General features: G+C 45.1%; 1 protein-coding gene across 3 annotated transcripts; it reads right to left on the bottom strand.

Annotated features, from left to right (window-relative positions):
* Positions 1-132: 132 nt before the first annotated feature.
* Positions 133-27,225, bottom strand: LOC144938209 (ubiquitin-conjugating enzyme E2 E2). 3 transcript variants are annotated; one of them, XM_078866024.1, is made up of 7 exons: positions 27,028-27,223; positions 26,567-26,644; positions 21,483-21,661; positions 16,395-16,445; positions 6,622-6,754; positions 4,212-4,359; positions 133-2,298 (listed from the first exon to the last, which is right to left on the bottom strand). In XM_078866024.1, the coding sequence occupies exons 3-7, from the start codon at positions 21,644-21,646 to the stop codon at positions 2,201-2,203; spliced, it is 594 nt and encodes a 197-aa protein (XP_078722150.1). In that variant the 5' UTR covers positions 21,647-21,661; positions 26,567-26,644; positions 27,028-27,223; the 3' UTR covers positions 133-2,200. The 3 variants fall into 3 exon arrangements, with proteins under 3 accessions (XP_078722150.1, XP_078722151.1, XP_078722149.1); XM_078866025.1 differs by lacking the exon at positions 26,567-26,644 and having other exon boundaries at positions 27,028-27,225; XM_078866023.1 differs by having other exon boundaries at positions 26,567-27,223.
* Between the last annotated feature and the right edge of the window lie 556 nt (positions 27,226-27,781).

Raw genomic sequence — 27,781 nt, 5'->3', positions numbered from 1 at the left:
GTTGGTGCATAAATTGTACGTGTCTTTCTTTAAATCATGCATTGTTAATATACGGTTCAAGTTTAACTTAACACTTAAACCGCTACTTTATTTTCCAGAGTACAAATCCTGAAACGCATATTCACAAATGTCTCGGTAAGCATTTTTCCTTTATTGTAATTTGTAATCTGAACAATTTTCCTGGACACTGTAAAAAAGAAAAATATCCAGAAGAGACCGTTTAGAAACATGTATACTTGAGATCGTTCGAGTGTGAACGGTAGTGTTGTAATTTACCAGACCCACTGCCTTTTGGCTAAATTATATGCACGGACAGCATCTGTGTAGTTTTAAATTGGACAAAATTCTCCAAATAATTAAACAAATTCAAAACCAACGAAAGTTTGGTTGTACATATGCAAAACATGCAGGGCGATCCATCTACAGACACCCCACTCATTTCTAATGACGCCCTTGCTGTCAACTAAAGAGGTGATTAAATATTGTGCAGGCTCGGTTTTAAAAATAAAAGTCTATTGGGTGAGTTTTAAAAGATGTAATGTTTATTGACAGTGGTGGCAGACATGTAGAGGCTTGAAATAAAATGTAATTTCCTCTGTAATTTCTCCCCGTTATTTTAGTGGAGTGCCTATAAACAGATCGACTTGTACAAAGGGTAATAAAGGGACACAATTCAACATACCAAAACACACGTTAATGTGTGGATATTTTGTTGCAGTAGAACAAGGGATGTTCCATAAAGGTCCCTTTGTACCACAAGAGTGCGGATATGCCAAGTCTGTTTGAAAAAAGGTGAGCCTTGAAAGAAAAACGTTGCTGGAACTTCCCAAAAGCAGTTTTATAATATGAGCAGCATAAAAACATTCACATTTGCAAACCAAACAAGCAGAAAGTCAAACTGCTGCTACTCGGAAACGTGCCAAATGGCAATTTTCTTGTTTTCCTAACTCGTGTTTACGGCTAACTTGCGTAATTTTAATTTCAACCAGAGCTCTGTGTTGGAGTCTTGAACTTATCTCACGAGGGGTCGGGTGCCAAGTAATGTATTTTAAACTAATGTAACAAACATTGGCAAATTGTGCCACCCTTTAAGTCAAGTCTTCAGCAGCGTCTATACTCTTATTTCTATTCAACTGATATCGCAGCGACAGATTCAAGAGAAGCCACAAATGAGCAGCTTTGTACGGCTATATCATCATACGAATGACTGCTTACGCAACATGACGAGCTCCCTTTACGCGCAGTGCGAAGATTTTAAAGCGTCACCTCCGTGTGTCCAAAAATGAGCAAAATAAGCCGATGCGTGACTCATCAGAAGGTTACCCAATTTGCTTTTCTGCAATAACAGAAAGGTGACACAATCTTCAGTACAATCTTACCACACCAAGCCTCAACAAAATAAAACAACACGTCCGTGAAATGGCAAACGATTGTAAAAAAAAACAAAGTTACTTTCTGACCGGCAGTTCAAACGCAACCCCAAGATTCGTACAGGCAAACGGATGGACAGATGGTGGAGTGGAACGATCCACCCCTCTCCCCCGCCTCTGGAGATTCAACGAATTGTCACGATTCCATTTAAAAATTTACGTAATTTTAACATTGCGGAGAGAAAGGTAGTTGCTTCCTAGTGTGACAGCAGGGCTGATGTGAGCCAATCACATACAACGTTAGATGAATTGAAAAAAAAAAGCAATTGCGACGCATGTGATTTCATGCATGTATCGCGAGCTCAAGAATTAATCGATGAACAGATGCATCGTTCCACTTGTGTATGAAGACTATTACCAGACGGAAACCCATGGATACATGCATATCTTCTGCAAAGCAGTGAATATTTTGCAGCAAAACAAAACGTAAAATCGTAAATTTCACGTAATCATTTGTTCCTCTTCCCTTGCCCCCTCCACGTATTGCTGCAAAAATGACCAAATAATGAGACCGATGACAACAACGCGTGGGTGAAAATTTACTCTATGATATTGGGTTCGTTTGCCATCTGAACCAATCAGCAAGAGTGGGTGGGGGGAGTGGAGAAGGTGGGGTGGGTAGCGTAAGAGGCGGGCGTTTGTCGTGCTGCGTGACCTGGGCCTCGGCTCGGTCACGGGGCAGGGAAGGGGGAGAGAAGTGAGGGTTGGGGGGGGGGGCGTGGTGGGGGTGGGGGCAGCATCACGAGGGAACAGCGCCGTGCTTCGCCCGTTTACGTGGCGTAGCGCTTGGTCCACTGACGCGCCGTCCGGTCGTGCTCGCTTCTGTTCGTCAGGTACTGCGTGGCGATGCTCCCCACGAGCGGGTCCGCTGTGACGAACGAAAACGGTAGCAGAGAAACGCGCTCAATCACACACACTTTGATGCGGCAAACATGGTGGGGGTGGGGGGGGCCTTCCTGGCAGAGGGAGCTGGAGAGAACACCTCCAGAGGTGATTTGGCCTACTTTTCCACACTGGCTAGATATCTTGGAAGAGGCGGGAGTAGAGACACATTACTTCCCACCACATGCGACCCAGCCGACAATCGACTAACTCTGCATAATACATGTTTTTTTGGTTGGATCGCGTAAATATAAATGTGTCGTTAAACCCGCCACAGCCAATTAGTAAGGTTTGTCACGAAAACACAACATGGCAATTCATTATGAGTACAGCATACCGGTGTGATGGAGAGCAAATCCACTACATTTACAATCAGAGTACAACGTTTCGCTAGTAATTACAACTAGCTTCATCAGGCGATAGCCAGATTTGTGGAGAAATCCTCCTGTTTTGTTCCTTAAATAGAGGGATATAAGTGATGACGTCACTTGTGAGCCCTTCACGTGTGAAAGGGGGCGGGATTAATGAACGCATATAAATTACAATGGGTATCCATTACCGGTTGGGTTATATTTATGCGATCTAACCCAAAAAAACAATATTACGGATGATATTGGTCACAAAAGCCTACATTTTAAACCGACTAACTGTGGTGTGCCTATTCGTACTGCTGGGAAGGCAGGGCTAGCATGTGTGGGGCACATCCTAAGCTGGGGCTGCGATGAAGATGATTCTGCAATGGAAACTTGAAGAGAGGAGGAAGAGAAAGAGGGAGGAAACAGATTACGGTGGGAAACAATATGATTGGTTGGACAGGACTTCTCCTTGAGAGACACTGAAGGTCACAGGAGATGGAAAGTACCCGCTATGGACATCAGCTATGAATTATAAGGATATATAATAGCGTGCTTGGCTTGAAGTGACCCGCTCACACGCCTGTACACAGCACACCTTGTTTACAACTGGCATTTAGCTTTCTGTTAGATACTGGCTGTCACAATAATTTCAGTAATTTCTACAACCCGCTGGAAAGAGACAACATGAGATAAAACTGCTCTACAGGTGTTGTTAGTCTAACTCAGAATGCACAAAACAGGGCAACATGCGTTGAATAAAAAAAATCTACTACTTCTTACGGTGCGGAGAATTGATCTGCAAAGATCTTAAATTTGGAGCTTTCGTGACTGCAGGAATTACTCTTTGGTTCTTTCGGTAAAGTCACGTATAAAGATAAAGTAATAAATGAAAGAAAATTTTCTCATTTAATTTAATTTATTATTTTATCTTTATACGTGACTTTACCGAAAGAACCAAAGAGTGATCTGCAAAGGTTTATACATTTGTGTCGAGGTGGGCTGGTGAGCCAGCGGACGGCTTCAGGAGCACCCTGGTGAATATGCAAAGCGCTGCTGGCGAATGATCAAAGAGGGCAAGTGGTGTTAATGTGCGCTCCGTGGTTTGAGGTTAGTAACCACAGTCTCACGGTAGGGATAGGTTCTCAATTGGCCATTGGTTTAGGGAGATACCTGTAACTGTCGTGCGACCTGGCCAGAAATGATAGCTGAACGAAGTGGCATTCACCGCATGGAAATATATTGCATCCAAATAAAACAACTAGAATTTCGGCGGCTCATCGGATTCCTCCAGGAATTTTTTTTTCAGATTCTGATTATCTATGCATTCATCTTGAACATCGCACCGTACACAGCTAGCCGAGCACATCTTCTCTCGGGCTTTCTCCTAGCATGACTGCGGGCATCTTCAGTGGTTGAAGAATCGCCCAACAGCGGCAGCCCAAACCCGGGAAAGACCACACTCAGGATTCCACGCAGCTTTGAGAACCCACGTGGAAAATTACGCATTTATGTAACGTACAAACTCAGCGAAGGCTCCACTCACCAGGGTTGCAATCGGTGAGGAGGGAACAGATGGAAAGGAGCACTTTGGAGATGGTGAGTGCCGGGCTCCAGTTATCCTTGAGAATGTCCAGGCAGATGACTCCCTGGCTGTTGATGTTGCAGTGGTAAATGCGAGTGCGGAAGGTCACCTAAGGGAAAATTGTTTGGCACCATCAGCAGAATCCTGGCTTATAAGGCATGTGAATGTGTCGATTCAGCCATAAAAATATGTATTCTCGTGCTCACAATACACACGGTGAAACCCCTGTTGTCTACAGCAGGGTGAACATTGTGGCTCCTATTACCTGCAATGTCAACCACGAGTTTTCTCCACTCATCCTTACTCGGGTCGCATGATTCATAGCTTAGTGTGTGAACCACTGTGCCACCGCTCTAGCTCAATTTGCATTTAGTTTTCACAAATTATCGATTCTCCCATGCAGTTTAACGGATGAATCCAGAGCTTAGGAATCAATTTCAATTGATGAATCAGTGCATTATTACATGCCTACTCACCTGTTCAGAAATGTCACTGTGTAATTTGCTGGCAAAATGCCCTCTCTGACTACACCACTATCACAGCGAATTTGTTCCCACCATCACAACAACAACAAAAACACATTCATGAACAATGCATCTTAGCAATATTGATGTATTCATCATCACTTTGCCATGGTCAATCCCCTGGCAGATGAAGGCCTCCCTAAAGCCACCGCCACTTCTAATGATCCTGTAGTCACAATCTGCCAAGCACTTGCCCATTAATTTATTGTCATCGCTCCATCTCCTGGGTGGACGTACCATTCCTGATGTGTTGCAATGTCAACTATTCCGGGAAAACTCTGACCTCTGCTCACCGAGTCTCAATTCGGTAAAATGTTAAATACCATGCAGTCTTACTGTATTAGTTGGAAGGCTGGAGGATATTTTTAAAAAATGATGAAAGAGAAACCAAAACATCCTCATCCCCACCCTGCCTTACGTACAATGCGTAAACACTTGTGTGCCTGCCCGCAGGGCTGCACTCGCCTTTAACAGAATGTCACACAATGTGAATCTAACATCGCCAGACTGCGCAGTCTGGAGTAATGATGACAGGGCCCCTTTAGTTTTGGATACGTCACAATGCGCAGCAATCGACACTGGTATTATACATACGAATAATACAGAGGCAACGATTACCCATTTAGCCTTAACAGATTGTGGGGGCAAGTGCCGTCAGCAAACACTTATTTAGGTCGGCGTGGTGCGCCTGGGAGTTGTGTGGCCAGCACCAAGCTCAGCCACATTTTCCTCCCAAGTTCTGATGTGGTACACGCAGGTCTGGGACTGGTGCAGATGTTATCCACTACTGTCAGCTGTGGCTGGGAGTCGAACCCAGGTTGTTGGATCTCAAGCACCATGTGCTAACCCACTACTCCACCCTTGTAAGTAAAAGCCTAAACCACAGGCACTTACTCAAACAAGCATGGCACAGTATTAAACACACAAGGGTATAAATATATGTAAGAACCATGTAAGCAAACACATTCCCGAAATTTAAAATAGCTTGGTAAAATTATCAGGAGCTTTGCAAAAACAAACAAAAAGAAGTATATAGCACTGTACTTTATTATGTTTTTTTATTTATAAAAACACACACCCAGTATTATGCCATTCCTGGTGAATGCCGTTCTTATGGGCGCACTCCCACCCCAGCAATCTGTTGCACAACACAGTTGCACGCAACCGAGTCGCTTATGTGTGGACGTCTTTGTTGCAAGTTAAAAGCAGCTGCACCAGCCCCCTTGCTTAAAAGCAGAAGCAGACTCCACTTTCGAGTATCGATCTGCTCAGATATGATTTCTACCGACTTAGTCCATCACGTTGACATTTGCGAACGCATCATTGGTCGTAAAGTTGGGTGGGGGGGTGGAGCTAAGCGGGAAAAGGGAGGGTAGGGCTCTGCTATTAAGGGGTGCGGCCAGACACTTAAAGCCTCACCCAGACGTGACCACGGCAGAGGTCGCAACCGGTTACCCGATACCCGTACCCTACCCGATACCCGGGTACGGGTACCCGTTTGCGACCCTGGTGCGGCCGGGTACGGGTAGGCCGTGAGTTACTGGTGAGTAACCGTTTGTCACTCATTTCGGGTAGGGTACGGGTAGGGAACGGCTACCCGTACCCGGCTGGGTACGGGTACCTATTTGCGACCCTGGTGCGACCGGGTACGGGTACGGAATCCAAACCCGTTTGCGACCTCTGGACCACGGTGCTGCAACTACTCACTCAGAAGCGGTCAAAGCCGTCGCAGGCGACGACGACGATAGAGTTTCACGGCGGACTCCAGGGGCGATTTGTTCACACAACGGATGGGCTCATATGTGGATACGCCCAATGAACACAACGCCCATAAAACGAGAGCTCACCTTGGGTGGTTTGAAGGGGTATTCTGGAGTGAAGGTTATGTCCAGGAAAAACACTCCGCCCTCATACACAGAGCCAGGAGGGCCCAAGATGGTTGATCTCCATTCGTATATGTTGTCACCCTTGGGGCCAGCACTGCAAGAAAGGAAAGTTCCATTTGAGGCTTGCGTGCTATGTTCTCCCACAAGATCACTATAAACGTAGAGTCGCAAGGCAACAAAGTTTCGTTCACATAAGTTGACAGTTGTTAACTCCATTGACGGTATGAATGGTATCGACCCTGGTAGGCTGATGGGCTGAATCAACCCTCAAACACAGATTGCGGGCCACTCAATATCACTTAGCCACCCAGGTTGGGTATCGGAATCAGAGTATTTATTTATCCTGGAGAAATCCAGTGATCTATGAAGCTCTTTTTCACAGATGTGCAGTAGGGGCAGGTCATATAACAACAACACAAAATAAACTATAGGAGTGTAGAGTATCGGAAAGTGAAGCTATTAACTATAAATACATAAACTACAACCAGCTATTAGTTCATTTTCAGAAGCGACCTGGCCACAAATTATAGCTCAACGAAGTAGCTTATGTAGAAATGTATACTAGACACGTTTCTAAATGTGGAGGACAGGTAACACTGTAGTATGTATAGCATGTGTTTTATTATGTGCATATGTACGTGCCTGTGTGAGTGTATTTGGGGAGCGGTAGTGTAGCTGTTAGCGCGCTGCGCTACGAACCCGGCGACCCGAGTTCGATTCCCGCTCACGGCCAACACCAGTGACGATTATCTGAACCGGTCCTGGGCCTCTCATAGGTCGACTCAGCCTCAAATGAGTACCCGGTGTGATGTGTAAACATCGCCACTGGGGAGACAAAGGCGGTCGGGCGTGGTGCTGGCCACCCACCCCCTCGTGTGCCGTTCCGGCCTTCATAGGTGCTCGCTAACAGCACTTGCCCCTACAGTCTGTTATAGGCTATACGAGGGAACTTTGTATGTGCGGATAAACGCCGTATTGTTTGGCAGGCCACCTGGGCCGTCTTGTGACCACTTGCTTAAGTCTGCGGACAGCTTGATTTAGGGCGGCAAGTGTGAATGCTGGCGCACACGTTGTGCATTTGTACCCCAAACACAAGGGCCATGTGAAGATGTACGAGGCAAACTGAAGCGCCACGTCACAGCGGCGGGGGCGGCACCTTATGAAACATCTTATCCATTTGTGTGCATCGAGCCATGAGGTCACGACGCACAGCGGTGGTCCACCCACTCCAACAACCGCTTTCTCCAAACCAGAATCATCTTTCATCTTTATTTAGACTGCAGGAGGAATCCGATGAGCCATGAAGCTCTTTCCAGAGATATTCATTAGGGACGGGGTCAGCAAGTTACAACAGCACGGTTCTTCATAATAGAGATTTTTGGGTTAGATCGCGTAAATTTGAATGTGTCGGCAAACCCGCCACCACCCGACACAGCCAATTAGTAAGGTTTGTCACGTAAACAAAACGTGCCAAATCGTTACGAGTACAGCACACCGGTGGGTTGAAGAGTAAACCCACAACATTTACAATTTTAGTACGACGTTTCGCCAGTAATTACAATTAGCATCATCAGGCGATAGCGAAAAACGATAGGAGTGCAAAGTAGAAAAAATGGTAAGCGAGTCACAGAATATGAGTAAATACTTAATAAATCATTCCATGAAACAATTCCGATTTATCAAGATTGGGGAAGTCAGCAAAAACAACAAAACAGTCCCAGACCACACCAAGATATCACACAGTAGTAGTCACTCAATAAAACTGGACTTTAACATTGAACTATCGATACACCGGTAATGATCAAAGTCGCAAATCACATCTGCAAAGGACGAAGAGCGATTCGCGCGGACGTGCCGATCTACGTTGGCCCACGCCCGCGCGATAAGCGGGGCACAGCTTGCGCCATTCATACGGCGGCAGTTATGTGCTGGCAATGCCATAACTCTGGCGTACAACGACGGGGACATGGCACCTGCTGCTATACGGTCATGTGTAATATAACACCCACATCATCTGCTCCATAGCCAGAGGGTCAAGAACACCCAAGTACACACAGGGGAACTATTATGCATTGATGTCAAGGCCATTTTGACACCCAACACAGCCACCGCAAGCTGGAGGAAAGCCACGCGCATCCGACTGCGTATATATCTATTCAATGAAAAGCTAACAAAGCGGTTCGCAGGGTCTACCATTTTTAAGCGACGTCTCATTTTAATTGCCGGGCACATTCTCGTTGTTTTGTTATTCACTTCAACTCATCGTCTCTGCTGATCATTTCCGAAAAAAGAAAGAAATAAACGCACGTGGCGGCACATTGCCAATAAATCTACCCGTGCGGTGCCTTTTTAAACCCGGTTATTAACTTCCAACGGGTGTGATTTCTCCGCAAAATATGACAAAACCACACGGCTGAGTGAACACAACGTGCTTCAGCGTGTCCAGTCGATTTTTTTGCTTCATTATTTTTTATTATTCAAAGCAAACAGACGCCCAAGTCCCACGCCAACCACCGCCTCTCGCATGTGCTACGCTAGACCCCAGTAACTGTAGACTCTGCGACACCAATACGGTGAGGGTAGACATCTAAGCTCATCACGCACAGCACTGGAATACAGTGCTGCCATGCTCAAGGGACCAATGCACACACACGCACGCACCATGGACACACGCACACGAGCACGCATCTGCGCAACCTCATTATGAACAAGTAACAGCCACGCCGGACACTATTTTCCTTGGCACCTGAATGATGTCCTACTTAATTGCGACTTCAAACCAACGTCGCCCATGCATCAATCATATCAAACGCGTCTGCATTTCAGATGTTCTTCGGAGCTTTCCCATCTGAAGCTTCGTCGACATCCTTGGACGCACTGGCCCACCTCTGCGAAGCGTAAAAATAATCTTTGTTATTTTTAGTCCGTCCACCCCGCCTCAGACAGGGGGCCGTTAAAATGTGCGCCCCATCCACAGAGCGGCCCCGCATTCGTGTTTTGGACGTAAAGGAGCTGGGCGGGAAACAGGAAACATATGGGCAACACACGTGAACCGCAGACATCCCCAAGCGAGCTCGCCCACACACAACAACGCACATCCCTATGAAGCAATCCTGGCCAGGTGCAGCGATGTGTGCACTTCTCCCTCTCTCTCTCTCTGCACGAGGAGGTCCATTGTCCAGTTGCTGATTGAGGGGAGTGGGCGTCGAGTCAAGAGCCCACAGAGGTACCCGCCGGGTGCCGTGCTCGCTCCGTGGCAGCGTTGGCAGGGCCCGGTTTATTTTCCGTGCAGGTTCTGCACATTTCTGCCCGTTATTTTAAGAAGCCGTCATCCTTTTCTGTGTCTTGTGATATTACTGCCAGGGTTATGCTTGGGTTCAAGAAAGGGACTTAAGGGTGTAAGGCCTTCAAAGCTTTGCATTTAAGATGAGGATTTCACTTACGGCAGTTTTGATTTCCTAATGAAATGAGTTTGGCTTGGGAATTCACATTTTAAAAAAACATGGATTGCATAAAGAAGATATGGTGATGAACTCTGAACCCAGTAGCCTGTGTTTGAGTCCCGACCAACACTGGTGATGAGTGATATGTGAACTGATCCTCGCTTACCAGCAAGGTGAATTGTGTTCAAACAACCTCTAATTGTCATCAGTGTATGGTAATATGACCCATATAGCATAAATAACAATGAGCACATTGATATCTTGGTGGCAGAGAAACCCAGGACGAGTCTGAAAATGTCACAAACTCAGCAAATTATTGTTTTTCTTAGCAAGAATACTTCCCAAAGGGTGAAAGCCTCTTTGTGCAGATATCAGTTCAATGCTGTAATCTCCACTCATATGATGAAAGGTGCTTGCGAGATGAATGGGCGTCTAATCGTACTAGCCGATTGAACAGCCAAGCTCAGCAATCCTTTACCTCTGCTGTCCATTACACTCCGCTCAAGTAAAAAAAAAAGTGACATATCGACTTTGGTAACAATTGCTAGACTAGTGATAATCATTAACAGCCGTGCTTTATCCACTGCTGGGGGGGGGGGCTCCCCCACAAGCTGTTGATACACCACACTGCCTTTGCGATGCAACAATCAATCGAGCGCCTGCACACCAGTCGATTTCCCACTCTACGTCCCCACGGATGTGTTCCCACCATTGGCTGCCAATCCACCATCAGGTCTCATCCACTGGCAAATCATCCTTCCCAAACCCACCGACTCTTCTGAACAAAGAACGCTGTCATCTCTCCAATAGCTTCTTTGGCTGCCATTCCGTCACCTGCCATGGCGGCGAGATGTTAACAACCTTGCCTGGTATACAGGGAGGCCGTGGGGATTTGATCCCGACCCTGATGCCTGTATACTTGGAGTTTGCATGTTCTCTCTCCACGTCGTCACGTGGATTTTTTCTCCGGGTCCTCCGGTTTTTTCCTCCACATTAAGAATCAACGTCACCAGTTTTAGAGTATTTGGCTGCTATAAATGTCCACAACACGAGCCACTTCGTTGGGCTATCATTGTGACAGTCAGGTCGCTTCTGAAAAAGAGCTACATGGCTCAGTGGGGTCTTACCTGGTAAAATATAATTTAGTTTTAGTTTAACCCCAGCCATCGTCATCCTTTCTAGTGGTATGTGTCGTCTCATCCGCCGGCCATCATCAAACGGGAAGAATGTTTCCCATTTGCGTTTGTCCTCTGATCCGTGTGTTCCTTCTCGCGTCTTCCATTGTAATTCTAAGCATGGCCCTCTCGATGCATACATTTCATCTTTTGTTTAATTCGCTTCCTCACTGTCAATGTATTAAAGCCATGTGTCATCGCAGGATATATGCACTCGTTGAATACTTTCGCTTGAGGTACACGCTGGGACGCCGCTTCTCATTATCAAACTCAGTTTATAAAAAAGCACCCCAACCAGTTTTTCGCCCTCTTAACTTCATCATTTTGATCCTAGACTCCCCTTCAATAACTGACAGTGGTATATTTACTTAGCTGTCTTTTCCTGTTATTTTTCTCCAAAACATAGCTTCATTTTGTCGAGCGAAATCATTGTACAAGGCCCTCTTGTTTTTCCCAAGCAAAACTCTAGATTATGTTTGACCATACTTCACAGCACTTGTCAGTGTTGGGAAGTGAATGAATGGTGGGGGTGCCCAGGACTGATTCAGCAGATATCACGTGCTACTGTTAGCCACGGCCAGGAATCAAACTTAGTTACCCGGGTTTATATCCCAGCAGTGCAACAGCCTAGGTGACACTGCTCCCCTGGAGTAATATATTTCCTTACAAACTATTGTACAATACCGAGAGCCAAACACACACGAATCTAACAACTTAGTAATTTCCTCCATTCATCATATGCCATATTCATAATGCTGCACATAACCGGTTAAATAGCCTGTCCAATGAGACCAAATATGCAAATACAACCTCACACCTGCTAAAGAGGCTGCAGCCCCGAAACTGCAGCCTCTTTTGTCCACTCGAAGGAGGCTCTCGACACCCCATGCTTAAAGGGTATTTGGCCTCATACTCTTAGTTCTTTCGGTAAAGTCACGTAGGTAAAAAATGAAATTAAAATTAATAAAAATAAAACAATAAAATCACGACGTTTCGGAGGCAACACAAGTCTCCGTCATCAGGTGGGACCGTCACAGCCAGATTTGCTGCATCAAGTGAGGGAGGGATTCAAGATGCAAGCTTTGGTATTTGGCCTACTCCTCCATGCCGACCAGACGCCCGGGAAGAGGTGCAAGTACCCACACTTTACCCCACCAAACGTGACCTGCCAATCTATTGCTTAACTGTGTACCCATTTATTGCATACTGCTGGGTGGACAGAGGCTGGTGGGTGATTCAAGGAACTTGCTCCACTGAACCCGACGGCTTATAGACTGCAAGTCCAGTGTGCCAAGCATTACACCACGGCAGCAACCCAAAGCTTGGTATTTAATTGTTATAATTGAGCCAAAAGGCTACATTTGGCTTCAGGTTAATGAATCGATGTGCATGACGCAAATATGCTTTACGCATTCTAAGCATGTGTAGATTCTTGGTGTTCAACAACTGCCTGCCACTTTTGTGACCATAATATGTGCTGCGGGAAGCAAGGGACAGAGTTCACCCATTCAAGGCCAGTTTTGGCAGACGAGGATAAGCAGAGCCTGTAAACATCCACACAAGCGCCAACTTCGCTTTTTTTAAACCAAGAAAAAATAAGAAAATTCCTTAAAATTTAGAGCAACAGGCTGGTCATCGTTTGCCGAGTACATTTTCACAGAAGCAATCCAACTCTTAAATTTTTCCCCCTGTTTGTAGCATTCTTGCAAGGATGCGTTTCGTTTTTTCGTCGTCTTAGAAAATTAATTCAAGAGCTGCCGCAGATTTCTTTCTTGGCTCTCGGGATAATGCGGCCAAGCGCTGTGGCCCGCGGGAATCATATGAGCACATTAATGGAGGACGGCAACGGCTCGTACGGCAGGTCGGATGAAAGCCCCCCTCCTCACCGCCCCCCCTTCCCCCCCCAGGGGCCAAGATCTCCACGCACGCGTGACACCCGGATCCACTGCACACGAGAACGTCCAAACGAGCGCGTTTCCACGACGCTCGCTGAGTATTCCTGACGCGTCACGTTCACAGCCGCTTGACGCTGATGTAAAAAGTCAAGATATTTTCTCTTCTTGGTTCCTTTGGTAAAGTCACGTCGAAGGGAAATAATAAAATAATAAAAAATAAAACATAATAAAATAATTCTCACGACGTTTCGGCCACAACGCAAGCAGCCGTCCTCAGGTGAAGAACAGGTCTGTCGGAAAGACAGCGTCTGAATTATGGTTTATTATTTATTATTTTATTATTTCCCTTCTACGTGACTTTACCGAAAGAACCAAGAAGATGAATCCCTGCAGTCACGAAAGCTTTAAATCGAAATTCAAGATATTTTTCTCACAACCTATTTTTTTTCTCTCTCTCTGAAAGAGAACGGTAAGGAATTGCAGAAGAAACATAATTTACGTGTTACTTTTTACTTAGATGTTTTGTTTGTTGTCATATTTTAAACACAACGGTCCGTTAAAGCTGTAATTCTTCAATGCTAATAATTGTGTTTGCTACTGCAATGTTTTTGTACTCTGCGCTCATGCGACAAGCAATCGTGACTTCCCAAAGAAGTGGTACAAGGGTTTGCTCCCCCTGGAGTGATGATGATTGAGCGAGTTATCCCTCAACTGGGCATTGAACCTTAACACAAAAATAACTGTTCACCTGTTTCGCACCTCCGATTAGCATTGTTGGCTACGTACGGTGCGAAAGAAGTTCAATATACATACAGATAGTACTGAGCGAAGACAGACCATGATCAAAATAATTAAATTGAGGCAACTGCATGAAGGTTGAAAACCTCAGAAGGGAAACATTTCTCCAAAGCGGGGTCCTAAATGCTTTCAATTACAGGCGAAAAGTAGTGTGATGCCATTCACTTGGAGGATATAATATCAATGACGAGTGCAATCTTTTAGCCTGTTGTCGATCCAAACTGCAATGTGTATACCACGACTATCATGGTGTGCGGAGGCCTTAATCCAGTGGAGGTATTGACAGAGGGCTGTAAATGATAGATTTTCTATCAGGAAACCACACCTTTCCTTGAGTAAAGTTCACCACAATATTTGAATTTTGCTCCAAATATTTCGAGTTAAGTTAATTTATTGCTTGATGTAACTTCCTATGAGGCCAATCATTCATCCTGAATCTCTTGTTATTTAAGACCAAATCACCCTGAATGTGCTCGATCCCAAGCCGGGTTGAGCCTGGCTAGTGCTTTGATAGAAGACTGCCTGAGAATACCAGATGTTGTAGACTTTAGCTGTGAGCTAGTCAGGAAGTGGCTGTAGAACACTGGAGTATTGCACCTATCTGTGCAGCGCTTTAAGTAACTCTTTGATTTACACCATTGGAACCTCATTTGCCAGTAAAAAAATATTATAATTGTTTTTTTTACCCTTCTATCTGGCAACAAAACTGACACCTTTTTTTTACAAGGAGTCATGTTTGCATAGACCACAATACCTGCAGCCATAATGCAAACAAAAAACATAACTCTGATAATAAAAAAAAACATAACCCTGATAATAGTGCATATATTATCAGAGTTATGTTTTTTGTTTGCATTATGGCTGCAGGTATTGTGGTCTATGCAAACATGACTCCTTGTAAAAAAGGTGTCAGTTTTGTTGCCAGATAGTAGGGTAAAAAACCAATTATCGTAACTCTGTGATGTTTCACTCCCAGTTCCTGAAGAAGCTCCCAATACTTAGAGTGAAATGTTAGACATCATACCGAAAAAACATGCGATACAACCCGAAAACAGATCTGAACTACACAGCACAACTAGAAAATCCTCGGGAGTTGAGCTTTGAGTGCTATCCACTCGTGTGGAAGTATTTTCTCAGGGTAGTCAGGCTTCTGTCAAATACTCACAAATAGAATTTTTTACGTATGTATTTTACACTTCTTTCGCACCGTACGTAGCCAACCATGTTAATTGGAGGTGCGAATTGGCCAGAATTCCCAACACAGGACCACACCTGTCAACCCGCCTTATTACAGCCCTTATAAATCTCAACGTTCATCCTATAAAGTCTCATCAGAAAGGAGAAACACAAACCAATATGAGTGTATTTATTTATTATTTGCCCGTATTGAAATGGCTGTATGCGATATGGACCTGAAAACTCAATTTCCCTGCACAACAATACGAGTAAACCGTATGGGTTGACAGGTATGCAGGACTATCCAGATACATAGATTTAAGACTTAGTGTGGTGTTCCTGAGTGAAGAGAAATTATTTTTTCTCTCCCTCCCTCTCTTGCCTCTCTCTATACGTTTGCTATGAAGAGAGGCAACTGCCATAAACGTCGCCTATTATATTACTCATCCGTTTAAGGCAAACATGTCATCAACAAAAGTGTTGGGCGTTTTCGTTTTTTTGTTTAATTCTCATCATAATGTCATCATTAGGAGGAGGAGCAGGAGCAGGAAGACAGAAGCAGCGCTAATTTTTACGTTGTTTTCAATGTCGTGGGTGTTCACACGCCGCCCAGGTACAGCTGCTCAAGAGTCACAGCCACGACGTTTTGGATGAGAATCACCGTTTGCATCCCTTCCAACAAGGTGACATAAATTGATCGATTGTGCTGACCGCAGACAATTTTAGTACACAGCAGTGCACGGAAACGTGGCCAGTCATTGTGTAGATTCGATACAATTATAACGCAACACATTCGTCAATAACGCTGCCCTCTGATAGGGGGAAATATATGACGGGCAACGTTTCAGGCAATTGCCCTTCTTCTTCAAGGACAGTGTTGTAAAATGTCACCTATTATATATATCTCTTTCCCCCCCATTCAGGGTGGCGTTATGACAAATGTGTTGAAATTTTTCTTATGTACGCTCGTGCACCACTGCCAATGCAGCATCGCGCCACCGCTGTTTTTTGTTCCAACACGATCATTGTACAATAAACATCCACTTAGCCATGACGCAGTTGGGCGCAACTCCATGGATCCTAAATGCAATCTCGCCAAATAAATCACCGGGAACCATTCAGAAGTACGACACTGCCCCACCCCCCCCACCCCTAACGTTTCACGGTGTGGCTGCGTCCATTGCCGTGCGCCGGCTGACGATAAAATTTAGAGAGACGCGAGGGGTCGGGGGGCCCCTTCAACTCACCTGCAGTTGGGCGGAGGGTCGAGCGTTATCTCGGCGAGCTCCTTCTGGATCCTGCACGCATTCGCCCATGAAAACAAACTGGGTGAGTTATCAGAATCAGAACATTTATTTATACTGGAGGAATCCGACGAGCTGTATATATACAGATGTTCCAGTTGAGGCGGGTCAGAACGTTACAACAACAAACGGTACAAAAACACGACAGGAGTGCAAAGTATAGCAAAGGTAAGCAAAACAATTAAAATACTAAACTATTTTTTATATTACACGGTGAAGCCCACCGAGCTATTAGCTTGTTTTTTTACAAGCGACCTGGCCACAAATGATCGCTCAATAAAGTGGGTTATCATGTGAAAATGTATGGCAGTGAAATAATCTAAATAATCTAAACACGTTTCTAAATGTGATGGGAAAAAACTGGAGGACCCGGAGAAAAAAAAACATCCACATGAACACGGGGAGAACATGCAAACTACAAATATACAGGCGTCAGGGGTGGGATCGAACCCCCGACCCCTTGCGTACCAGGCGAAGAAGGTAACATTTTGTCACCTTGGACACACAAACCAGTCGGCGCTGCGCTCACAACCCTGAGCCGCCACGTATATTACAGCTGCATCTTTATTACAATTACCGCTAGAGCTAGCTCACATCGGTAAATTACACTTAACCATGGATATAATCCATTCCACAGTGCAATTTATGCAGTATAATTGCATAATAAAAAGGAAATTTTAAGAAAATCCCGGGTCCATGCGAGGGTCTATTGAGATACATATTATCATCATCATCATCACCTCCGTGGCTGGATAGCCTTAATGGTACCAAGGTTTTGTATTTACACATAGGGTGGCATAGTGGCGAGTATACTCGCTATGAATCCGGTAGTCCGAGTCCGATACCTGGCCATGGAAAGCATCAGCGGTGAGTGATATCTGATTTGGTCTCTCTTCTTCACCAACCCACACTGACCAGCATGGTGAAGTATGGTAAAAAAAAAACCCTCGTGACCAACATGGCATGGGAAGGACCTTCATTCGGCAATGGAATGGCAAAGGGCTGTATCGTGAGTGTATCAATCGGTTGTCATATTGACGAATAGATGCATTATCGCATGCCTAATGCTGACGACCATTAAGGCTATCTGGCCACTTGCAAAAGAGACTTATAGTCTCAATGGGCTCTCAAAATTGATTGAAGTCTGAGGAAAATACTGCTTGGGTTTTTCGCAGTTGTGTTGTCCAGCTCTCCGATGTGTTTTCGAGTCATTCGGCGTGCTGTGTCTGGTGTCACGTCCGACATTGCTCCCGGCACATCGAGCGAAATTTCGGACATCAACATGCCAGAGAAAGTTTGAGGCTTTTTTTAACAAAGCGTAAATGTATAATGTTGCGAATATTTATTTTAAAAATAAAGCATATCTACTTGCCACCCTGTGAATGACACTGCTTGATATATATTTAGTGGCAGGTAACAAAAAGATACATTAGTGGATATATTTGATTACCATGTCAATCGCAAAATGCATGGCATAAACGTAATCAACAAATGCAGCTCTCAGCGTGTAACTGAGCGACAAACGCTCGGGCAGTTAAATACGCGCCATGATTATTACCGCGCATTACGTGGTACGTCAAGTAAACAAGAGCAACACAAGATATGCTACGATCTTTTAAACATGAAAATGCCAGGAACCCACTGAAAAACTTTTATACTTAGAAGGCGTTAACTCAACATGCCCAAAGGAAAACAGATTAGCAGTGACAGCCAAGCACCAAGAGAAATCTGATCCTTAGCGAATGCGCCTTTGCATTTGGCAAGATTCCAAACAGACCACCCACATCTATTTAAACTACAGACCCTTCTCAATGTTATAGCCTTTTTTCTTGCAGGATTAAATTATTCTTCAATTTAAAAGCCACTTATGTGCCTACGAGTGTCCACGCTTTAATACGCCAGTCCGACGACCAAAACGAAGAGACAATTCCTCAGCAATTTTGCTCTGCATCCATGGCCAACGGTAGCGACACGGGGGGCACGCACGGTATCCATTTCAAAATGCACGGTGTGAGCAACGAAAGCGGACGATGTTACTCGGCCGTTTGGGACACGATTAAATAATCAGTGGTCACCTGTGGCAGTCGAACAACTCTGTCTAGATTTACACAGCGCGGTAATTTAATTCACGCACGACAATTACGGAATTCGGGCCACAATATCTGCATTGACCTTCGGGAGCACCGTCGAATGTGGCGTCACCATATAAAATACGACTCCCTTATATATCACCGTCATTTTAATATGATGACTCTTAACAATTCCTTCTCATGCTGGGGACTGCATAAGCAGTTACACACGTCACGGCACACAATAAATCACTTTCCTTTTTTCACTTGAGAGCATTATCCCCTATCCTCGCCTCTAGTCCTGCATAAAAACCTCATCAGCCTCAACCCTTACAATTTGCATTTCTCCTTTCCGCAGCGTAAATTCAAGTGCAATATATATTATTGTTTAATTAATAATAAAATACATATAATTCCAAAGTAGGGAGTGTTGGGACAACCCATAAACAAAAAGGAGATGAATCGATTGGTTGTTCAGGCCTTGTAAGGGTGGTACTCTTAGCTTTAGTATCAATGCCCTGCTGTGTAACCTTCATGGACTGCTTATTTTGGACTCAAATGTAATAAATAGGGTGGGAGGAGACGAAAAAAATAAACCTCACTACGTAATGTCCTGTGAGCATGCTGGTAGAAACGTACTGAAAATCAATAGTAGTAAACAAAAAATGATTCCAACCATTTTCAATCCACCGATGAATGAACACACTTTCCCACGGCATGTTGGTCATGTGTTTGTTTTTTATAATCATACTTTACCACACTGGTTGGTTGGTGAAAGGGGCAGGAAGGGGTTAGCTATCGCTCGCCAATTATGTTAGCCGTGGCCGGGGAATTAAAATTCGGGTAACTGAGTTCATTGTCCTGTGAGCATTGTCCTGTGAGCATGCTGGTAGAAACGTATTGAAAATAAATAGTAGTAAACAAAAAATGATCCCAACCATTTTCAATCCACCGATGAATGAACACACTTTCCCATGCCATGTTGGTCATGTGTTTGTTTTTTTATAATCATACTTTACCACACTGGTGGGTTGGTGAAAGGGGCAGAAAGGGGTTAGCTATCGCTCGCCAATGATGTTAGCCGTGGCCGGGGAATTAAAATTCGGGTAGCTGAGTTCATTGCGCAGCGCTCTAACCGCTGCACCACCGCTCCACCCCGGTACCAATGTAAAGACACATGATGGAGGTGATGAACATCTTGGAAAATTGATGATCAACCATTGGTGTATGAGCTATTAAGAAGCTAACTGATAGATTTGAATGGCTGCCACGAGTGAAATCAGACGTGCGGTGATAACGACATTTAAAGTACGGACGAACTTAATCAGACATTACTTTTGGTCTAAGATGTGTATTTTAGCATTGACAGACATAGAGAAAATTACAAGAACGTTGTCAAATTATGATGCCTGGTACACTGCGAGTGCGTACATCCATAAGTCGGGACGTGCGCAAATCAACACTCGAGTTTTACTTTTGTCGATATATAAAAAAAACACCTACCACCACTTTGGATGTTGGCAGCCCAGTGTCCATTCTTATACCAAAACTGTGGAATTTACTCCATAGCAAATGACACAATCTAATGCCTCATCAGCCTTTACGTTTTACATAACACGTAAAGTTGTATGAACGCATCCATGATAAGTACTTCCTATCCTTCCCCCACACCTCTAATTAGCACGGCTGGATACGTACTACGCACAAAAAAGTTCAAACACGCATACGTACATGCAATGACGATAATGTTTTCATGTTTTTCTTTTCATAATGTCCCGCGATTTTATTCCGATTATGCTTTTGCCGTCATCTCATGAGATGAAGCATTCATTCACATCTCTCGTAAGGCAACGCAACCCTACGATTTAGCGAACGGCCTACGGAAGCAGAAACCACAGATCTACTTTTGAATCCCTTCAAGTGACCTCCGATGTATTAAGTGACATTATTTTTACCCATCCCACCAAGAGACATGTTCATCGCATGACAGTCAACCCTATATATTCGTTTCCTGGAGCTGAAATTTTGGGCAAAATTAAGTGCAGAACCAAATTGAACGTAATATTTTTTGCGCGCTCATTCATGATGAAGATGAAACTACACTTGAGAATACGGTTTATTCGTAACAAACTCTACGCAATTCTATAGGTCTCTGTGTGAGTCTATGGGTCTTTATGTCAGTCAATGTTAAACCGGGCTGAGACAATCAACTCACTCCACTTGAGAACCCATTTGAATCATGAGCAGTAGCATGAAACCAGGATCCAAACCTGGGATGTCAACGGTGCTAACTCAGCACTCCGACCTGTTTTCCACCCAGCCACCTTGACGATGATGACAACTTTCGATTTAAAGCTTTCGTGACTGCAGGGATTCATCTTGTTGGTTCTTCCGGTAAAGTCACGTAGAAGGGAAATAATAAAATAATAAAAATAAAACGTAATAAAATAATTCTCACGACGTTTCGGCCACAACACAACCTGAGGACGGCTGCTTGCGTTTGTGGCCGAAACGTCGTGAGAATTATTTCATCATGTCTTATTTTTAAATCCTTTATATTAAGTTCACTTGCTTGCTTGCTTGCTTACGACCGTGCAAATCTTTCGGTCGTGTTTTAACCCACTTCCCGTGATCCAATCGAGCTGACATTTTGCACACAGACTCGTTGTGCATGACAATTTATTTTCGTGAAAATATTTTTCCAAAATTTTCCACTTTTTAGGAAAAAAAAAATTTCATATTTAATTTAAAATACCAATGTGATAAAAATGAAACTCTTACTCAAGAAAAACTGAAATTAATAATAAAATAAAACCGATGCCACGCATATAAAGGATTTATAGTGAAAAACTTTGTTTTTACGGGTAAATTTTTATTATTTTATTATTTCCCTTCTAAGTGACTTTACCGAAAAAACCTTGACGATGATGACAGCGACGATCAAAAAGCCACAATCACTCGCCTTTTTGCGCTGGTCGACAGCTTGGCGGCAGTTTTGCCTGGAATCTTGGCCTCCTTCCTCCGCGGCTGGGCAGGCTCGCGCTCCGGCTGGTCAGCGTCCGAGCCGGTGCCGCTTGTGCCAGGGCTGTCTCCGGATCGTTGCTCCCTCTCAGCTGCACTCGACATGGCCTCGTGTCAACGCTGCCGGTGCAACACAACTCGCAAATCAACCCCGCGTCACCCATCCCCCACATTGCTCCACCTCCCCGAAACACACGTCTGGTTTATATTCTTAGGTTTTTTCGGTAAAGTCACGTAGGTAAAAAATTAAGTTAATAAAAGTAAAATAAAAATAAATTAAAAATCACGACGTTTCGGAGGCAACACAAGCTTCCGTCTTCAGGTGGAACCGTCACAGCACGATTGCTTGATACAGCAATTGCTTGATACAGCAATCGTGCTGTGACGGTTCCACCTGAAGACGGAAGCTTGTGTTGCCTCCGAAACGTCGTGATTTTTATTTTATTTTACTTTTATTAATTTTTATTTTTTTACCTACATGACTTTACCGAAAAAACCTAAGAATATGAATCCTTGCAGTCACGAAAGCTTCAAATCTAGAATTAACACACGTCTGGGTTTGCTACTAGTCCCGATGGACCCAATATATGGCCCACAGATGTATGCAGAATGTAAATCGTCATCATCACCAGCCATGATCCACTGCTGGATGAAGGCCTCCCCAAGTCATCGCTATCTCTCACAACCCTGCGGGTTTGATAAATCCAACTAGAACCTCTACATGAGCTGATTTGTATACGTACAGCCCCTCTGCCAGTCCACTGCTGGATGAGGGCCTCCCTACACCATGCGGGGCCATTGGCGTTATTTCACGCTTCTTCACCAGGCTGGCCAATGCGGATTGATGAAGGTGGGGAGAATAGACGATCGATCATAGTACAGTACAACAATGGATTTTGCTGAACTGCTATATGCTGACAATGCAGCCCCACGACAGCCTAAAACACCGGTTTCTTGCATGGTGGTCACCCATTCAGGCACTCGCCATTCTCAGCCCTGCTTAGCATAATACAAAATGTGTGGCAAGCATGCAAGGACGAATAACAAAAAGCGAAGCAGTTATATTAAGACATAATTCAATAACCAACGCAAAGTAAAGGCTTAAACGCTTGTATTCGTGAACCCAGTGTTCTATCCACATACGACACTTCAGTCATTAAACATCATCGCAGGAACACTTCAATCCAAAAATAATTCTCGCAAAATCCCCACCACCAACGTCACACCGATGTTATTTCCCACGCTTTGATATTCTCATTAACAGAAAATAAGCAAATCAGAGTACAAAGACACGATTGCCAAGTCCATTAGACATACAGTGTGGGTATTTAGGCAGACGGTAAGCGAAAATAATAGACTAATCTTCCATATTTCCCATCGGGATGTAAACATGGTTAGCGTGCATCATCCTCACTATAAACGGAGAACTGCTGAGCAGTACAGAGCAACACAAAGGAGCAGTATTCACAGGTCACAGTAACTCCATTGGCATAACATGAAGCGCAGGAACTTTGGAAAAAACTAGCAGGCTTTTTGATCCTCGCCAGCAATACTGCAGCCAGTCTGCCATAAATCCTCTCTTTCTTTTGCAAATCCTGCCATCACGCACTCTCAACAGCACCCTCACAACGGAGCAGTTGACCTTCAGTGTTAAATCTCAAGGTCTGTGATGATGCGGGTGTGTTAAGTTAATGTCCTTTGGAGTAAACAGACCTTTGGAAGTCACGTTGCATTAAAAAGCATCGTACTGTATACACTATATATATGTAGTGTTAAATCTCTGTGGAATCAATCAATGCTGGCCGTGTGGAAAGGCCCAATTTGACCTCTTGCTGAAGATCCCCCGTCGTGTGCCGGATACTTTCCACATTTTACGGTAAAAAGTTGAAGGTGCACCCCTGAAAAATTTGGTGGAAAGGCCTCCACTCCAGGAAGGTGTATTCGGCATACTCTTCGACATTGTCCAGACGTCTTGTTTGGTATGTACGTTGAACTTCTATCGCACCATACGTAGACAACCGTGCTAATCAGAGGTACGAGACCAATTGTGCTAATCAGAGGTCTTGGAAGAAGAGGTAGGAGTAAACCACACTTTACCCCACCACACGCAAACCTGCCCCGGTCGACTGTGGTGTGCCCATTTATACTGATGGATGTACAAGCAGGTGGAGGGGATTTGAGAAATTGTCCAAAGCTGCGAATGCCGTGCCGGAAGATGGAGTCGAACCGGTGACCTCTGGATTGCAAGTCCATACGGGCTCAGTATTACGCAGCGGCGGCTCCCTGCTCATCATACTTGAGAAATAGAACCGATACAATAGCTGTATGTGATTTCATAATAACAGTAATGCACCGGCCTTTGTCAATCCATTGCTGGATGAAGGCCTACTCACGCCGTGTCAATCAAAGGGGGTAGTTGACCATATTTCATGACAAGTTCAGATATCATTTGCCTCCGATGTTGCGTTCCTCACTGTGCCACCAACTCTTCCCCACCCCATGATTGATCAGGCTTGGATTATTTAAACGAGGTAAGGAGCCAATTCAGATAACACGAGGGAACCACAGGACATGCGCACACATGCAAAGCTTATTCAGCATGTTTTGATAGAATGCTTTTCAGAGCATGAGTGCACAGATCATAAATCTGGCTTTTGTAAATTACTTGCCAAAAAGAGAAAAGATGAGTTGCCAACTGCGAAACGAATGCTGATGCCAGCAATGTCAGGTAGAGATCTCTGATACTGCAAAGTTGCTTTTGCATTTTGTCCTCAATCTCTTTCCTCCGTCATGAAAATACAATTGAGATCTCCTTAAACACGTGTAAACATCGCCAGTTTTCAGATAATACAGTCCCATGTTTGTGAGCGTAATGTGGGGCTTGTTGCAGAGATATCAATGACACATATTTGCCTGTAATAGGTCTGGAAATAATATGAAAAATACCAAATCTCACAGCCAGTTCAATTTCATGGTGTGGTGAGGATTTTAGTCGGCAAGGTTGTGTACGCGCTAGCAAATCCTCCTATGATTGTCGTTTGGGAAATTGCATAGAACATGAACGCATCTTAATCCGATTCGGTCATATAAGCCTGTGTATGATTAGCACATTGCAAACAAATGAGCACGTACGAGCAATGCATGATGGCCAAATTGCGGTGCACAAAACCACAATGTTTGTGGGTTTATTGGTGTCACCATTAATCTGAGCAGCACACTTTGACAAAATCTGTGGTGTGCACGTCTAAGAGTAAACGATATTTGCTTCACATTTTACAACATTAAAGGTCCTTTCTTGGCGAAGACAGCTGACAAAACAAGCAAGAAGGGCCAAGCCACACGGCAGATAATAAACACGTCCAAAGCCTACTGAACAATCCCCTCCTGTGTGCTTCGTGCTCGGTAGAAGAAAACCCATCCCGTGAAGTCTCGCCATGGCCAATGTAATACGTTACACGTAGATCGATAACGTCAAATGCAACCAGGACAGATATTATTTGTTGTTGTTGATGTTGTTGTGTTTTAAACCAATGAACACACGGTGGTTATCCTTCTGTATATCACGAACAGCTGTCGTGGCGAGAAGACCTCGACAATGGCATTTAGCTGCTTGACATGTTGTTGTTGTTGTTAGCAAGAACATAACATGAAGCCCTCCTGTGAAATGTGTAATTCGTATGCGTATTTATGCATTTCACGATGGGAAAAGAGAGACAGACAGAGAGATATAGCCCACGGATAATCGTGCAAAACACGTAAACGAACCTCGCTCGCAAGCCTCTTTATGAAGAAAAGAAATCCATGCCAACAGAGTATCCATTTCATTTGTTGTTTATGCGTTCAGCTCAAGGACTCTACTACCGAAAGGGCCAATGTTCTGAACCATAAGCGGTGGTGGTCTTCAGGACAACCCACAACATGTTTGGCCCGAGAATAATAATAACAATATCAGCAACAACAACACAATAATAACAAACGAGCGAACCGAATGGAAGGTGTGACCGACGATGCAAGGGTTAAACTCGCGTTGGTTTTTTAAAGGTTTGGGTCAGCGAGCGAACAAAAGAAACGCACACGGCTGATGCCACCGACACCACCACTAACTAACCACATCCAGCAACTCATCCCTATTCTCTTCGTGATCCATCAACCCCTCTCCCTGTCTCATTCCATGTCGGTTGTCATTTCCCAACACGAATTCACTCACCCAACCCACACTGCATTAAGAAGCACAAGCCCGGCGAGTTCTATCACACACACCACACACACACACCACACACACACCACACACACACCACACACACACCACACCACACACACACCACACACACACACACCACACACACCACATACACCCCACACACAAACCCCCCACACACACCCCACACACTACACACCACACACACCCCACACACTACACACCACACACACCCCACACACCACAAACCACCGCACACCCCACACACCACAAACCACCGCACACACACACACCACACACACACCACACACACACGCACCACACACACACACACCACACACACCACACACACACCACACCACATACACCCCACACACAAACCCCACACACACACCCCACACACTACACACCACACACACCCCACACACCACAAACCACCGCACACACACTACACACCTCACACCACACACACCACCACACCCACACACCACCCCACACCACACACACACCACCCCACACACCACCCCACACACACACCACCCCACACACCACACACACACAGCCACCACACACCCCGCACCACCCACACACACACACCACCCACACATACACGCCACACCACACCCCCACACACCACACCACCCCACACACAATCACCACACACCCCCCACGCCACACACACTCCACACACACACCACACACCCCCACACACACACACCACCCCACTACACCCACCCAGCCACCACACACACCCCACACTCAACACACACACACCACCCCACACACACACACACCACCCCACACACCACCCCCCCAGAGGCACTTACTTGGCAACTCTCTTTTGTTCTCCAAGTCGTCTTCTTGTTCCCCGTAATAACCTTGCTCGTTATTTCTTTTTGATGTTACTAGTTGCAAGAAGAGGCGCAGGATGAGGATGGCGAGTGTGGGTTGATGGGGGAGGGGAGGGGAGGAGGTCGACAACGAAGACAACGCAGCCACCAAACCACGCTGCTGTCGAAATGTTGTTGTCTGCACCACCAACACCACCACCAACAACAACCAAACCCCCTAGTCTACACAAGGTCTCGTCAAAGCCAAGCAGCACAGCCTGCCTTGCTTGCTTGCTTGGAACCTGACCTCAACGTCTCTCCCGACTGGCTTCGCTTTCGCTCTGCGTATTGCTTCTCTCCGTGTCAGCACGCAGCGGTGTGTGGGGGGGGTAAGGCTATGAAGCTGTCCCCATCAGCTGTCCCCCAACACCACCACCACCACCAACAACACCACCAACCTCTTTGAGAAGCCCCCAAATAAAATAACGAAACGCGAACTCCGTCTCTCGTAACCTCGCCCCCTCCTCCTCCTCGTGTCCCTTCGCCGTTCCACGAACGTCTTGACGCGGCGTGTGTGTCTCTGTGTGTGTGTCTGTCTGTGTGTGTCTCTGTGTGTGTCTGTGTGTGTCTGTGTGTGTGTCTGTGTGTGTCTCTGTGTGTTTGTATGTGTGTGTCTCTGTGTGTGTGTCTGTCTGTGTGTGTGTGTCTGTGTCTGTGTGTGTCTCTGTGTGTTTGTGTGTCTGTGTGTTTGTGTGTCTCTGTGTGTGTGTCTCTGTGTGTTTGTGTGTCTGTGTGTGTGTCTGTTTGTCTCTGTGTGTGTTTGTGTGTCTCTGTGTGTGTCTATGTCTCTGTGTGTGTCTCTGTGTGTGTCTCTGTGTCTCTGTGTGTGTGCCCTGCTTGGTGTGTCTGTGTCTCTGTGTGTGTCTTTGTGTGTGTCTCTGTGTGTGTGTCTCTGTGTGTTTGTGTGTCTGTGTCTCTGTATGTCTCTGTGTCTCTGTGTGTCTGTGTGTGTATCTCTGTGTGTGTTTGGGTGTGTGTCTCTGTGTGTTTGTGTGTGTGCCCTGCTTGGGGTGTCTGTGTGTGTGTCTGTGTGTGTGTGTCTGTGTGTGTGCCCTGCTTAGTGTGTGTCTCTGTGTGTCTCTCTGTGTGTGTCTATGTGTGTGTGTCTGTGTGTACCCTGCTTAGTGTGTGTGTCTGTGTGTGTATCTCTGT

The sequence above is a fragment of the Lampetra fluviatilis genome, chromosome 21 (assembly GCF_964198595.1).
Source record: "Lampetra fluviatilis chromosome 21, kcLamFluv1.1, whole genome shotgun sequence".
Lineage (NCBI taxonomy): Eukaryota > Metazoa > Chordata > Hyperoartia > Petromyzontiformes > Petromyzontidae > Lampetra > Lampetra fluviatilis.
This window is presented reverse-complemented; position numbering and strand designations above follow the sequence as displayed.